The sequence below is a fragment of the Conger conger genome, chromosome 19, assembly GCF_963514075.1.
Source record: "Conger conger chromosome 19, fConCon1.1, whole genome shotgun sequence".
Classification (NCBI taxonomy): domain Eukaryota; kingdom Metazoa; phylum Chordata; class Actinopteri; order Anguilliformes; family Congridae; genus Conger; species Conger conger.
In genome coordinates this window covers 7,311,798-7,326,458 of record NC_083778.1, presented here as the reverse complement: position 1 = coordinate 7,326,458, position 14,661 = coordinate 7,311,798, and the positions used below count along the sequence as shown (strand labels likewise).

Below are 14,661 nucleotides of genomic sequence, written 5' to 3'. Positions count from 1 at the left end.
ACTTCCACAAATATTACAACACTAAAATTGTCCAGACAAAATAGTTTGGAAACGTCACTTAAAAAAAAAAAAATTCAATATGGTGCCAGGACTCGTGCTAACATTGTTAAACTTTAAGACCATTTAAAAAAATGTAGGTAAAATAAAACCGCCAGAAGATTTTTGGAATTCGGAAAGAAGCATTTATTAAATAATTTAGTCATTTCGCTTAAAATCAGTTTGCAAAATATCTTGACTGACTGGACATTATACGGCAAACCAACAATTACAAACACAAAAATTAAAATTCAATTTTGCGACGTTGAGCTGCCAGACTTCAGCACAAAGCGAACCAGTGGCCCCTCCCCCACTGAACACACTCCAGCTAAGCATCCCAGCCAGGATATTGGGCTCTTTTGTTGGGGGACAGGAACAGTTATTGGACCCCCTCCCCCCACCCCCACTTGTCTGCCGTATCCTGTGAAAGCAAACAGTGGGGATGAACATTTGCGGGGGTGGGGGGCGTTTGTAGACTACATTTTCCTCCAGAAACAAAAAAAATAAAAATAAACCCTGTTCAAGTATGTTATACATTTGCATAGCTGATCCAGCATTTAGCAGCATTGTGAAGCAGCCGTCTGAAGCATTGTGGGTAATTCTTCTGCGTCTCCTTTACGTTTCTTCCTCTAAGGAGTTCATATCCACACACTGAATCTACACAACATGGCCAACGGAAAAATCGAGTCTATGGTTATTAGGAAAAGGTCATTCAAAAAAAAAGGAGCTAAATATAAGTGCTTTTATATGTTTGCATTGAGTAGTATGATATTCAACATAAACAATCCTGAAATGGAGAAATATAGGCTACAAAAAAAAGAGTAAGAATATTATTGCTGAATATATATACAGTACAGATGTGCGACACCTCCTGGATGTGGACTAATGTGAGCGTTCTCTGAATGGTGGGGTCTGGCTGTCCGTCTCTGAGGAGTCACTTTCCTGGCCGCTGATTGGTCCCAGCTCCTCGGGTCTGGTCCCGCCCTCGTGGCCACTTTCGGACAGCTGGACAGCAGGGCCCTGAGGGGTAAACTAACAGAGCCCAAATACTCTAAACCACATTTAACCTCAACTTCAGATTTTATACCACATTTAACCTCAACTTCAGATTTTATACCACATTTAACCTCAAAACCTCAGCTTTTAAACTGCATTTACCCTCAACTTCAGATTTTAAACCTCATTTACCCTCAAAACTTCAGCTTTTAAACTGCATTTACCCTCAACTTCAGATTTTAAACCTCATTTACCCTCAAAACTTCAGCTTTTAAACCACATTCACTGTCAGCTTCAACTGCATTCATTCACAGCTTAAGATGCTGCTACTTCAGTGACTCAATACAGTGCCAGATAATTCAAGGTAAATGTGTCAACAGGTGGAAAAAATGCTTGAGGAAGTGTGTGCATGATTATGTACCATGTGTGTGGTTCGTGTGTATGGCGTGTGTGTTGTTTTTTTTGTGTACAGCGTGTGTTGTTTTTTTTGTGTACTGTGTGTGTGTGTGTGTGGTTTGTGTGTGTGCGTGCGTGTGTGTGTGCGTGCGTGCGTGCGTGCGTGCGTGCGTGCGTGCGTGTGGACAGCATGTGTGCGTGCGTGTGTGTGGACAGCATGTGTGCGTGCGTGTGTGTGCGGTTCGTGTACAGCGTGTGCGTGCGTGTGTGTGTGCGTGCGTGCGTGTGTGTGTGTGGACAGCATGTGCGCGTGCGTGCGCGCGCGGTTCATGTACCGTGTGCTGGTGAGCAGAGATGAGGTCCTGGATCTGGCCGTCCCAGCCCAGCGTTTGGGCGAGCCTCCTGACGGTGTTCTCCAGGTCCCCCAGCTCCATGTAGTCCCTGCGGCGTAGGGCAGGGGCCAGGAAGGGCCCCACGGGGTCCCTGTTCATCAGGAGCCGCGGCGTGGAGGCCCGCACCGTGTTCACCAGGCTGGCGAATGGCTCGATCTGCCCAGGGGAGTACATTTGAGTAAACCTTCCCTTTAAAGTGCCAATATACCATTTCCTCGGTCACCCTTGGTGACTGGCGGCCATAAGTCAATTCTCCACTTCGATTCCCATAGATTCCCACGACGCTCCAAAACACAGCGGCGTGGCTTAACACATCGGTTTTCTTTCTTCGGTCATTTTACTCATTTCACCGTTTTAAAGTTACTGCAAACAACGACAACCGTGCTCCAAGACCTCCTCATCTCGTGTTCATGCCGCTTAAACTCCCCTGCGTCACTGCCAGAAGTACAAACTACGCGTCTCCGCACTCGCAAATAAATCTCTTCTCCGACAGGTTTCTGTGGTTTCCCTGTGTACATTTCCATACAGAGCTAGAATGCCCCTCCACTGACTAAAAATTTCACGCAGAAATTAAATTAAAAGTTAAATTAAATTAAATTAATTACATTCAAATGAAATGTAATTTCATATAATTACAAAAATGTAATTTCATTTAATTACAAAATGTAATTTAATTCAATGCTAGAGAAATGCCAGTGAGTGTCTGAAATATGGTATTTGTTCACATAAAAAAAACAGATTACCACTTTAAAGTAAAAATAATACACGGTCCCGTTACCTGCAGAGATGTCCCCATGATAATGAGGAGGTCCGCTTTGGGGAAGTCTGTGGAGTGCAGGAAGTATTTCTGGGGAAGGTCCTCTCCGAAAAACACCACGTCAGGCTTGACTGTGCCTTGGCAGAAGGAGCAGGTCGGGACACTGTCGTTCATTATGGCTTTCTGGGGAGGGGGGGCAGAGACGCAGGGAGCTGAACCACCCACAGCACGCCGGACACGGGCAGAGACCACACACGGGCACAGACGATCCACAGGACACCACACATGGGCACAGACCACATGGGCACAGACGATCCACAGGACACCGCACATGGGCACAGACTATCGACAGGACACCACACACGGGCAAAGACCACACACGGGCACAGATGATCCACAGGACACCACACACGGGCACAGACTATCCACAGGACACCACACATGGGCACAGACCCCACACGGGCACAGACTATCCACAGGACACCTCACATGGGCACAGACCACACACAGGCACAGACGATCCACAGGACACCGCACATGGGCACAGACCACACACAGGCACAGACTATCCACAGGACGCCACACACGGGCACAGACCACACACAGGCACAGATGATCCACAGGACACCGCACATGGGCACAGACCACACACGGGCACAGACTATCCACAGGACACCGCACATGGGCACAGACCACACACGGGCACAGACTATCCACAGGACGCCACACACGGGCACAGACCACATGGGCACAGACGATCCACAGGACACCGCACATGGGCACAGACCACATGGGCACAGACTATCCACAGGACGCCACACACGGGCACAGACCACACACGGGCACAGACTATCCACAGGACGCCACACACGGGCACAGACCACATGGGCACAGACGATCCACAGGACACCGCACACGGGCAGAGACCACACACGGGCACAGACTATCCACAGGACACCGCACACGGGCAGAGACCACACACGGGCACAGACTATCCACAGGACGCCACACACGGGCACAGACCACACGGGCACAGACTATCCACAGGACACCGCACACGGGCAGAGACCACACACGGGCACAGACGATCCACAGGACGCCACACACGGGCACAGACCACACGGGCACAGACGATCCACAGGACACCACACACGGGCAGAGACCACACACGGGCAGAGACCACACACGGGCACAGACCACACGGGCACAGACGATCCACAGGACGCCACACACGGGCACAGACCACACGGGCACAGACGATCCACAGGACGCCACACACGGGCACAGACCACACACGGGCACAGACGATCCACAGGACACCGCACACGGAGCGGAGGCTCCACTGGAGCCAGGCGCGTGCGGTTCGTCGCACCGACGGCCCCTCACCTTGGCCTCCTGTGCTGGGTACGGGGTGTAGCACAGGTGACAGGAGGCGGTGGCAAAACTCCCATGAGCCTCCACCAGTTTCTCCTCTGGGATTCCGCACACTGGGGAAACAAAAGACAAATGCTCGGACACAGGGAAAAGCACAAATCCGAACAGCTGATACACTAAGTAGCACAGTTTTAGTACGCTAACCAGTTGGACAGTATCCCTGTACAGCTAAACCCAGCTAATTGCTGCACAGGCAATATGCTAATCCCTGCACAGCTAGACCACACTAATCCCATCACAGCTAAACCCCACTAATCTCTGCACAGGCGATGCAATAATCCCTGCACAGCTGAACCCTGCTAATCTGGATGCGCTAATCCCATCACAGCTAAACCCCACTAATCTCTGCACAGGCGATGCACTAATCCCTCCACAGCTAAACTCCGCTAATCCCCACATAGCTGAACCCCGCTAATCTGGATGCGCTAATCCCAGCACATCTGAACCCCGATAATCCCCGCAAAACTGAACCCTGCTAATCTGGATGCGCTAATCCCAGCACATCTGAACCCCGCTAATCTGGATGCGCTAATCCCCGCACACCTTGACCCCGCTAATCTGGATGCGCTAATCCCTGCACAGCTGAACCCCGGTAATCTGAATGCGCTAATCCCCGCACACCGCTAATCTGGATGCGCTAATCCCCGCACAGCTTGACCCCGCTAATCTGGATGCGCTAATCCCCGCACACCTTGACCCCGCTAATCTGAATGCGCTAATCCCCGCACACCGCTAATCTGGATGCGCTAATCCCCGCACAGCTTGACCCCGCTAATCTGGATGCGCTAATCCCCGCACACCTGAACCCTGCTAATCCCCGCACAGCTGAACCCCGCTAATCTGGATGCGCTAATCCCCGCACAGCTGAACCCCAATAATCCCCGGTGGCTCACTCTTCTCCAGCCCGTCGATGTTCTGCGTGTAGAGCCGCAGCAGCAGGCCCCTCAGGTGCAGGGTGCGGATGAAGTAGTGGATGTAGTTGGGCCGGTGCAGCCCCGGGTACAGCTCCTTGGCCAGGGAGAAGAAGGGCCGCGGGTTGTCGGAGAAGTAGTCGATGTTGAACAGCGCCTCCGGGTACGGGAGGTGGTAGCGCTCCAGGTTGGCGTACAGCCCCGTCCCAGGGGTCCTGTGAACATGCAGCCAAACGTTAGCCCACGTTAGCCTACATTAGCCCACATATTCAAACGTTTCTCCGTTCCCCGCGAACGTTGTTACCGAACGGTCGGAAAAGGTACCGCGCGGTTACGTACTTAAATCGATGTGACGTTTAATTCTCGAACGCAGACTTCGAATTTCTTAAAAATAAAAACCTAAACACGGGCAAATTGGAAACACTGGCTAAAAACACCTTTTTAAATTGACAGACCGACCATCGTTGGGTACAGGGTGGTCGGTCGGTTGGTCAGTAGGGGTGTTGGGTACAGAGCGGTCGGTCAGTCAGTAGGGGTGTTGGGTACAGGGTGGTCGGTCAGTAGGGGTGTTGGGTACAGGTCGGTCGGTCAGTAGGGGTGGTTGGGTATGGTCGGTCAGTAGGGGTGTTGGGTACAGGGCGGTCGGTTAGTAGGGGTGGTTGGGTATGGTCGGTCAGTAGGGGTGTTGGGTACAGGTCGGTCAGTCAGTAGGGGTGGGCGGTCGGTCAGTAGGGGTGTTGGGTACAGGGTGGTCAGTAGGGGTGGTCGGTCGGTCAGTAGGGGTGTTGGGTACAGGGCAGTCAGTAGGGGTGGTCGGTCAGTCAGTAGGGGTGTTGGGTACAGGGTGGTCAGTAGGGGTGGTCGGTCGGTCAGTAGGGGTGTTGGGTACAGGGCGGTCGGTCAGTAGGGGTGTTGGGTACAGGGTGGTCGGTCAGTAGGGGTGGTTCGGTACAGGGTGGTCGGTCAGTAGGGTTGTTGGGTACAGGGTGGTCAGTCGGGGTGTTGGGTACAGGGTGGTCAGTAGGGGTGGTCGGTCGGTCAGTAGTGGTGTTGGGTACAGGGCGGGCGGTCAGTAGGGGTGTTGGGTACAGGGTGGTCGGTCAGTAGGGGTGGTTCGGTACAGGGTGGTCGGTCAGTAGGGTTGTTGGGTACAGGGTGGTCAGTAGGGGTGCACCTGAAGTCGGGGATGCCGCTGGGGGTGCTGATCCCGGCCCCCGCCACCACCACAATGTTCCTGCAGCGCCCCGACTCGATCAGCTGGGCGACGGGCCCCAGGCCTGCGCGGGACGGGGCCGTCTTCACACCCAGCCTGGGGGCCGCTGGAGCCTTCACTGGCCTCCCTTTCCTGAGTGAGCACGCACATATATAAACACACATATATACACATACACACACACACACACACACACATACTCATACACACACTCACACACACACACACACACACATATATGAATACACATATATACACATATACACACACACATATATATACACACACATATACACATACAGATATATACGTATACACAAACATATACATATACGCATGCACACACATATATATATATATATACACATACACACCACACACACATACTCATACGTATATACACACACGCACACACACAGGCACACACGGACAGACACACACACGTGGGCATTAACCAGAATCGGACATTAACCAGCGTTATCGCCATAACCGTTTCACACGGTTTCCCGTTTAATTCTAAGGTAATCATTCCCAGAATCCCCCTCGTTCCAGACGGTCCCGTTTCCACCGCAGCTCGGCCGGAGGACTCCTCTCCGTCCCTCTTCCCGCGATTATCCTTCAAAGCCGCGAGCTCTTCGCACGGCCAGCCGTCCGCATTCAGCACACCGTTTATAACCGCAGCGAGCGCTGCGCGTCCCCTCTTACCGCGACCGCGTCCCCCTCTTACCGCGACCGCGTCCCCTCTTACCGCGACCGCGTCCCCTCTTACCTCGCCGGCGTCCCCTCCAGCGTCCCCACCAGCTCGCTCACGCTCATCAGGCTGAGGTCCCGGGCGAGGCCTACCCCCGCCGGAGCAGCCTGGGCCCCCGGTGACCCGGCCGGCCCGGCCTGGGCGGAGGCCCTGCGGGTGACTCTGGGCAGAGCCGGCCGGGTGGCCCGTCTGGGCTCGCTCATCTCTCTCCGCCTGTGAACAGATCGGCCCTGTACGGGGGGGGGGAAGAGTCCGTAAAGCGGGAACGGGCGTCCGCCGAAGCTACCTCGCGTCCGCAGAGGGAGAGGTTCCCTGGCGGGGGGGCTGCTCGTGACCGTTCCCCCCCTGCCGAGCAGATCGCGCCGCCCCCTGGTGGTCACTTGACTCACTGCGTCCTGTTTTCACACTCCCCCCCCCCCCCCCACCCCCTCTCTCATCCTTTCATCGTTCTCACCCCAAACCCAACCCATTCCCCCCCCCCGGTAGCTATCTGACCCCATATTTAAAAAGCAGTTACAATAAAATTATAGTGCGCCCCCCCCCCCCACACCTCTTTTCGGCTGTGTAAAGCTGAAATGGTTTATAGCAGTCACCCCCACACAAAGGTAATGGCAGTAATATACCCCCCCCCCCTCCCCCCGCCCGCTATGCTAATAGAACCCACAGCTGTGGTGCCTTTATGAGGCCTGTTTGGGGGGGGGGGGGGGGACCCCAGATTGACTGTGTGTCAACAAATCCAGCTGGGAGGGTACCTAAGAGCCCCTCAAAGGAGGAGGGGGGGGGGGGGGGTGCTGTGAGGGGCAGATAAATTATGTGGGGGCGGAATTCAATAAAAGGGTTGGGGGGGGGGGGGGGGGTTTTGCTTAGACTCCAAGGTTTTTTTTTTTTTTGGGTCTTCAAACAACTTCCAAAAGAAATGAGTAAATCTAGCGGAGAGAGAGCAAGAGGGAGAAGAGGAGTGGAGAAAGAGGGGGAGAGGGAGGAGAGGAGAGAGGGGGAAAGACTTGGGACTGCAGGGACAAAGAGTTACATCCCGTAAAACACGGAGAAGGCTCCCGCACTGTGAATAGATAACAGCACCGTTTCAAAGCGCTTATCTCCCACTGAAAGTAAGAGCTTTGGAGGGGGGTAGGCACCATTAAAGCTTTGATCAATGAAGTGGCAAGGGGGGGGGTTCGAACCGAACTACAGCCGTGATTTATATTTCGAAACGTAACCCTTACTTTCAGCAATTTGTGCTGGGGACCCTCGACGCCAAACAGGTCGACGATTACGTATTTTTGTGACCAATCATGTTAACGTTTTCTTTTCATTTTCATTTGACCTATGATGCTATCGAGTCAAAATAAAGTATATAACAACTTCCCAAAGTTTCCAAGCGACAGGGATAAAACAAGAACTCGTAAATATTTTGTAAACTCGGATCAAAACTCAGATCTGACTGATTAATGCAAACAGCTGATATAGCAGAAATATTCCAGAATCTCTATTCAGGTCATTGGAAATTGTGCTGATTTTTTTTTTTTTTGGGGGGGGGGGGGGGCATTTGAGGTTTGAGGACATTTATATTGAATTCTCTGCCCTTTCCCCCTTGGGAGGCCAAAAGATGACATCACCTTCATCTAATGACTTTCATTTGAGTCGTAAACAGGCGGGGGCCAGAGGGAGAATGCCTCCATCTTAGATTTACCGCCGAGATCGGCCGGTTCGCCAGAGCCCCTGTGGTCACACGGAGGCCTTCAGTATTAAACGCACCGCGACGTGAAAAGATTCGGCCACCGGCAGTTTAACTACGAAACTATCAAAACCTCATCTCAAATTCAAAAAAATAGGGCAAATTCTAATCAAGTCTAAGACGGTTGTACTTTTACAGAGGGAGAAAATGAACTAGCTTTTGTTGGGCCAGTGCCTTCATGAGTGACACTCAAAATACAGAAAGTATTTCAGATTTTAAGTCATTCATCACAACTCAGTCAGGGAACTCGGTAATGAGGTATTCATCATAACTCAGTCAGGGACTCGGTAATGAGGTGTTCATCATAACTCAGTCAGACAGATGAGCGTGATTCAGAATGAGCCTAAAACGGGCGGATTTGGACTTCTCGTGTTTAGGGCGTCTAAAAATCACACGGACAAACTAAGGAAGTTAAAAACATCTGCGGAGAGTAAACGATGTGAGCCTGGCAGAGCTGTTCATTGGCCGAACAGACACCCGCTTTATAATACAACATTCCAGAGGGCCTCGACAAAGGAGGAGGAACTCATTTCGGGCACATATTAAAAATAATAAATCACGGCTCTGAATGCGTTCTTTTAATGCACGTGTAGCAGGGGACTGTTGAGAATGCAGAGTATATTATCGCTGCTCTATATAAACGGAGTGAAAATGTCACAATAATTTAGCTTCAGTCGAAGCACACCTTATTTAACCCCTGCGATCAACAGCTGTGTTTTCCCCCGAACGTGTAGCGATCGGGAGACGAAGAACCAGGAAATCCACGTGCGTTTGGATTGACCCGGACGCTTCCCGTTTGTCCTGCGAACCTTCCCGTCGGAGAGGGGGGCGTGTCGAAAAACAGACGGGCGATAACAAGTGGGCCGATGACAACGCTGATGTCCAGCTGATATTTAAAAGGCCAGGGCCATTGTGTGTGTGTGTGTGTGTGTGTGTGTGTGTGTGTGTGTGTAAAAGCTGTCTCCGTCTCAAGAAAGACTTAACAAGCCCGGCTGGGTCGGCGGGGGGAGGGGTCAAAAAACCAACATGGTCGCCCTGGCCACCGTCGCCAGGGCCACAGGTAACCATGGCGAGGAGGTTAGCGACGGGCGGTGGATTAATTGATCCTCACCTCGCAGCTGCGGGGCCCCGGAGCGGCGAGAGGCGGCCCCCGAAGGGCCCGATTACGAGAGAGCAACGCGGACAAATCGACTTGAATTGTCGTCACGTGTAGCGCTCGGAAGAGGCCCCAACAACACGGCCACCGTCGCCGCCGCGCCGATGAGCGTTCGGCACACTTCCTTTGTCGGTTTCGCTGCCCTGCATTCCGTCGTCCTCCATTTTGATGATTCTTTTTCAAAGCCGTTTCCTCTTCACACGGGCTACCGTCTACGTCACTGTCTACGTCACACACACACTTTATTCGGGTAAAACGTCTTCTATCCGCCCTGAAAAATGATACGACAGGAACTCGCGTTATTAGACCGCAGACTGTCCTGGCCTCGTTGAGACAGGACCTCGTTTGTTTTCGATGAGATTCCAACCGCGTAAAACAACACGCCGTGCGTCCTCCCGCCCCTCTGGCGTTGCGTGCGCGTTCGTAGGCCGCGTAAATAAAGTTTAAGGTTCGGTTTCCTGTTCGCGGCCGTGCCCGTTTGAAGCCACCGTGATCCGATGATTGTTATTTAATGACAAGTAAATCCCTGGAGCGCAGAGAAAAGATTAAAGAGGATTTCACACCCTAACCCCCCGCGTTCAGACCCCCCGTTCTCCCCCGGCTCTGACCCGGCCTCTCTGCCTTTTCTTACTGGCCCTGATCTGACCAATCCTGGGACAGGCCCCGAAGACCACCAGGGCTGTGGGTCCTTGTTGGGGTGAGGGTGGGGGGGGGGTTACAGTAATTAAATTAGAGCGCAGCGTCAGAGCTTGCTGAGGTGTGGGTAATCCTTTTACAGCTGGACCACAGCGCAGACCAGAACGCGCTCTTATGCCCACTTCATTCACAGACCCCGGCCACAAAGTCAAAAAGGCTTTTCCGCCCCGCTGCAAATAAAGCGATCGTCCCCAACTCCAGCGAGCCAGGAAAACTCGCTGCCAACTCCAGCTGCAACTGTGACTCAGCTGCATTCAGGGGCTTCAAGTTTGGGACATTTGGGAAGGATATGTGTGTGTGTGTGTGTGTGTGTGTGTGTGTGTGTGTGAGTGAGAGGGTGAGTGTGTGTGAGATAGAGTGTGTGAAAGTGCGTGTGTGAGGCAGTGTGTGTGAGTGTGTTCAACTCTACCATGACCACCCTCTGGTGCCTGCCTTGAATCTCTACTGCCGTCCAAAGGCTAGGCTCGCCATTGCCGTCGTCATGGAGATCACAGCAACTGGCCACGAAGGCGAAACCGCTAGCCGCCACTCCCCCCTGACACAATGACATATCGCTTCTTTGTTACAGTCCTTGCTTTGCACAATACTGCCAATTTGTGTCGTACACACTGTTTGTTCAGGGGAAGCAATGAGCAGCCCAAAGGGATTTTTAAGTCGCCACTGCTGACTGCACCCCTATGCTAATAGCAGAACCGCTTCTCCGCTGAATAGCCAGCCTGGCTGTCGGCTACCACTGCGATAATCATATTCATCGCGAACCATTACACACAGTAATGCCCATATTTGTATTCAGGTCGGGTGAGTTGCACCAACGTGTCTCACAAATGTTTAGAAGCGGAGTAGGGCCTACTTCCAATTCATAAGTGTGAATTTTGTTTACGAAGCCACCGTTAAACAGATTAGCAATGAACGACGCACCCGTTAAAACAGGCATTCCTCGAAATATTTATGCATTTCCCGTGTTTATTAAACCTGCTTTTTTCCCCCCCATTTCGTATTTCACACAATACCGAGTTTTCACTCTGTAGCTTCGTGCGCCTGTAAGCATTGAATTTACACTGAAGAGTACTGCTACTGGTATTAATTTGAGGTTAGGCTGCCATCTGCGGTCTCACAGCAGTATTACACGTAGATCTGCAAAATTATTTGATTCCTGAAAACGAAGCGTTCCTGCGAAACTACATGCACTAAGGACAATATACGTGTTTAAAATTGTCAGCCTGTTTAAGTGATACATTATGGGCCAGACACAGATTATGCTATATTGAGTTTTTTTATGGAGACTCTCTGTTCAGAATGCAATTTGGTCTAGGACGAGATTTAATCGGTGTGTTTGCGAAACTGGCCCAGCCCAAATGTACTAACGGGACACGTCCCTGCAAATACTCATTTTCAATACGGGAAAAATGTGCAACTGCAAATAAGAATCAACTGCTTGCTTTGTTTATTTTTCTTTCCATTTTCTGTTTTTAATTTTAAACTTTTTGCATATCATTTCCATTGTGTGAATAAGTGAAAGCCATTTCAATGTTCACCTTAGGCTAGGGGAGACTGAAAGGTTTTTAGCTAGTCCAGGGCATAAGTATTTGTGCTCATGAAATTCTGTCGTTCGGAGTTCAAAGCATAGAGGCGTTATTCGACATAGACAACCTTCAATCCGAGGAACTCTGTGTCGGGTGTTTTGCGGTGTTTTCGGTACCACCGATACTTGACTACGATTTTCTTACTGACTGATACAGAGACACAACCTGGAAACTGCCACTTGTGGAAATCAATGTGGTGCGATTTAAATCTGGAGAGAACTGACAGGCTGTGCCGCTATTCGGACGGCAACGGAATCATGAAGGTAATCCACAGGCAAACAGACATGCGATGGACTCAATTTCCCATCAGCCCCTCTAAAAGGCACACTGGACCTTTTACACCGCCAAATCTTGTGACAGAAGAAATGCGTCTTCTACGAAGGTATTCGGTGGTGAATTAAGCAGATCCAAAATTATACTGATAACGTAATACTTTTAAATATTACACTTGTGCAGTGGTTGTGTCAGAAATGGGTAATCGTGGCACTTAGAATTGATAGTATTACGTGTTAATTGGAACTTTCTGCCGAGTTCTCATAACTGTTTATTCTTTATGTTCTGTATTGACTGACTGGGCGATGAAAAGTGGTGTCTAACATTGTGGAAGTGTGGACACCTGGGTCAATGACGCCGAAATGAAAGCGAGCTAAGCCTGCATTCTGTTAAAATCGGATTAATGCTTAAAATTATGGGGGAACTTTACATGCATTCAGGGGGTAACCTTATTTGATTGAGACATCAGCGTACATGGGATTCGGGAGACCCCAGTGTGAAAACCCATTTATTAGCATGCGTTTGATATTTAGTGCAATTATTTATAAATAGATTATAAATACAATGTGTTGTTCGTCCAGGTAGCGGGTGAAGCCGTAAATTGAACAATAAAATGCTGAATGAGCCGCTTCTAGTAGACAACATATATGGTCTCATCGGTGATTTCTTTTAAAACAAAACATTGCTATTTGACACAATGCGGAGAGAAAGGAAAATTAGAGAAAAGTTACCTGGTCTCCTCGACACTGAACAGGGAAGTTTTCTGGAGATAGCGGATAACAATAGCAACTTGTGAACCCCGCTTAGCTATACCACTAAACCGATCTATGATGCTTATAGCATAACCATTATTTACTGGGCTACTGCTCAAAATCCACGGACTACTTGCGCAAACTCCTGAACGGTCATTTTCATTTAAAAAATCTCAGGGATTTCTCTGCACATCGCTGGCAAAATAGCGTCCGGGAAAAGGAAGTGCGTCACTCCTTTCAGATCAGTGCGGGAAAAAAGAACTTGAACTATGGCGGTTGATTTTATAATTCCATTCACAGACGTCACCGCTGAGCGGTCGCTACGCAAATGAGCTGCACCCGTGTATACATAGGCGTGTACGCGGGTTATTATTAATGGACAGGCCTATACGTTTTATTCTTTTATTGACTCGTTGCTGCGCGAATAATAATAATAATAATTATTATTATTGTTGGAGTTGACTGAGCGAATCTACGCAACGCCAGAATTGAAACAGAAACGTTAGTGAATGTCTGAATATCTAAAATTTCGGATAATTTCCTGATTATTTCAAATAGGGATATGTGCATTTTACACGGACGCCATTGTCCTATTATTAAATAATTAAAGCCATAAGCCTTTGTAACGGTGCCTTCTTAATCCATTAGGCAGGGATATGTGTTTTTGGCAGGGCCACTTCCAAAAGCTTTATTAAATTAATATAACTGATGCCATAACCCAGAGACATGTCATACCTGTCATAGATCCAACTCCAGATGTTAATGCTCTGCCCGAAGACCAATTTATGTGTATAAATACTCACTTGTCAAGAACAAATCCAATTGAAGTCCTTTACACATTACTGTCTTGGCCTCGGATCTCGCATCTTTGCATTTGTAGTTTAACGGAATTCCACTAGAGGGCACTCTTGAGCTATTATAGTCGGTGGCCAGCGTTCACTGAATTTCTGTGATGTTTTCTAAGAAAGTTGTATGCTTTGAATTCAGAACGAAACAGAACACTTTCATTTCTGATACTTTATTACAAACTCGGGTACTGATTTTTAAGTGTGTTTATATGAAAACAATCACAACATCAACATATGAATGTTTTTTTTTATATAGCATTCAAAGCGGTAACAATATACATTGTGCAGTACCTTGAAGTAACCACACACACATCTTTGATGTGCCATGTCGCGATATCAACTGATCGAAAGAACGCCTATATGCTTAAACAAGCTGTTTGTAAATCTAATATCTGTAAATCTAATACCTGAGTGGGATATTTGAATGAAATACAAAGATATTTGTGTTTTCAGGTGAACAAGGATAAAGTATGTACATGCTGCTGTATATTGGCTGTAAGGAACAGTGCTTGTCCTCTCCGTCCCGCGGACAGCGGACTGCTCCGTGGCTAAAGGTTCGTAATTCACACAGTTCATATTTGTTGTGATTTTTCTGCCTACAATGAGCTCAGTCCTTTGTGGTCCTCTTCGTCCTGGAGGTATTCTGAAGGTATCGGAACAACGTGCCACGAAGCGCGGGTTAAATAAAACACATATAGGTTACATTCTCTTACATTTTTAAGAAGTGAATTC

The 14,661-nt window shown here is 49.6% G+C and overlaps 1 protein-coding gene across 1 annotated transcript; it reads right to left on the bottom strand.

Annotated features, from left to right (window-relative positions):
* Nucleotides 1-159: 159 nt before the first annotated feature.
* On the bottom strand, nucleotides 160-13,316 carry si:dkey-103i16.6 (uncharacterized protein LOC557125 homolog). Its single transcript, XM_061229945.1, has 8 exons — nucleotides 13,061-13,316; nucleotides 6,905-7,099; nucleotides 6,097-6,267; nucleotides 4,905-5,137; nucleotides 3,964-4,064; nucleotides 2,599-2,760; nucleotides 1,764-1,976; nucleotides 160-1,068 (listed from the first exon to the last, which is right to left on the bottom strand). Exons 2-8 carry the CDS (start codon nucleotides 7,087-7,089, stop codon nucleotides 919-921), a joined length of 1,215 nt encoding a protein of 404 aa, XP_061085929.1. The 5' UTR covers nucleotides 7,090-7,099; nucleotides 13,061-13,316; the 3' UTR covers nucleotides 160-918.
* Between the last annotated feature and the right edge of the window lie 1,345 nt (nucleotides 13,317-14,661).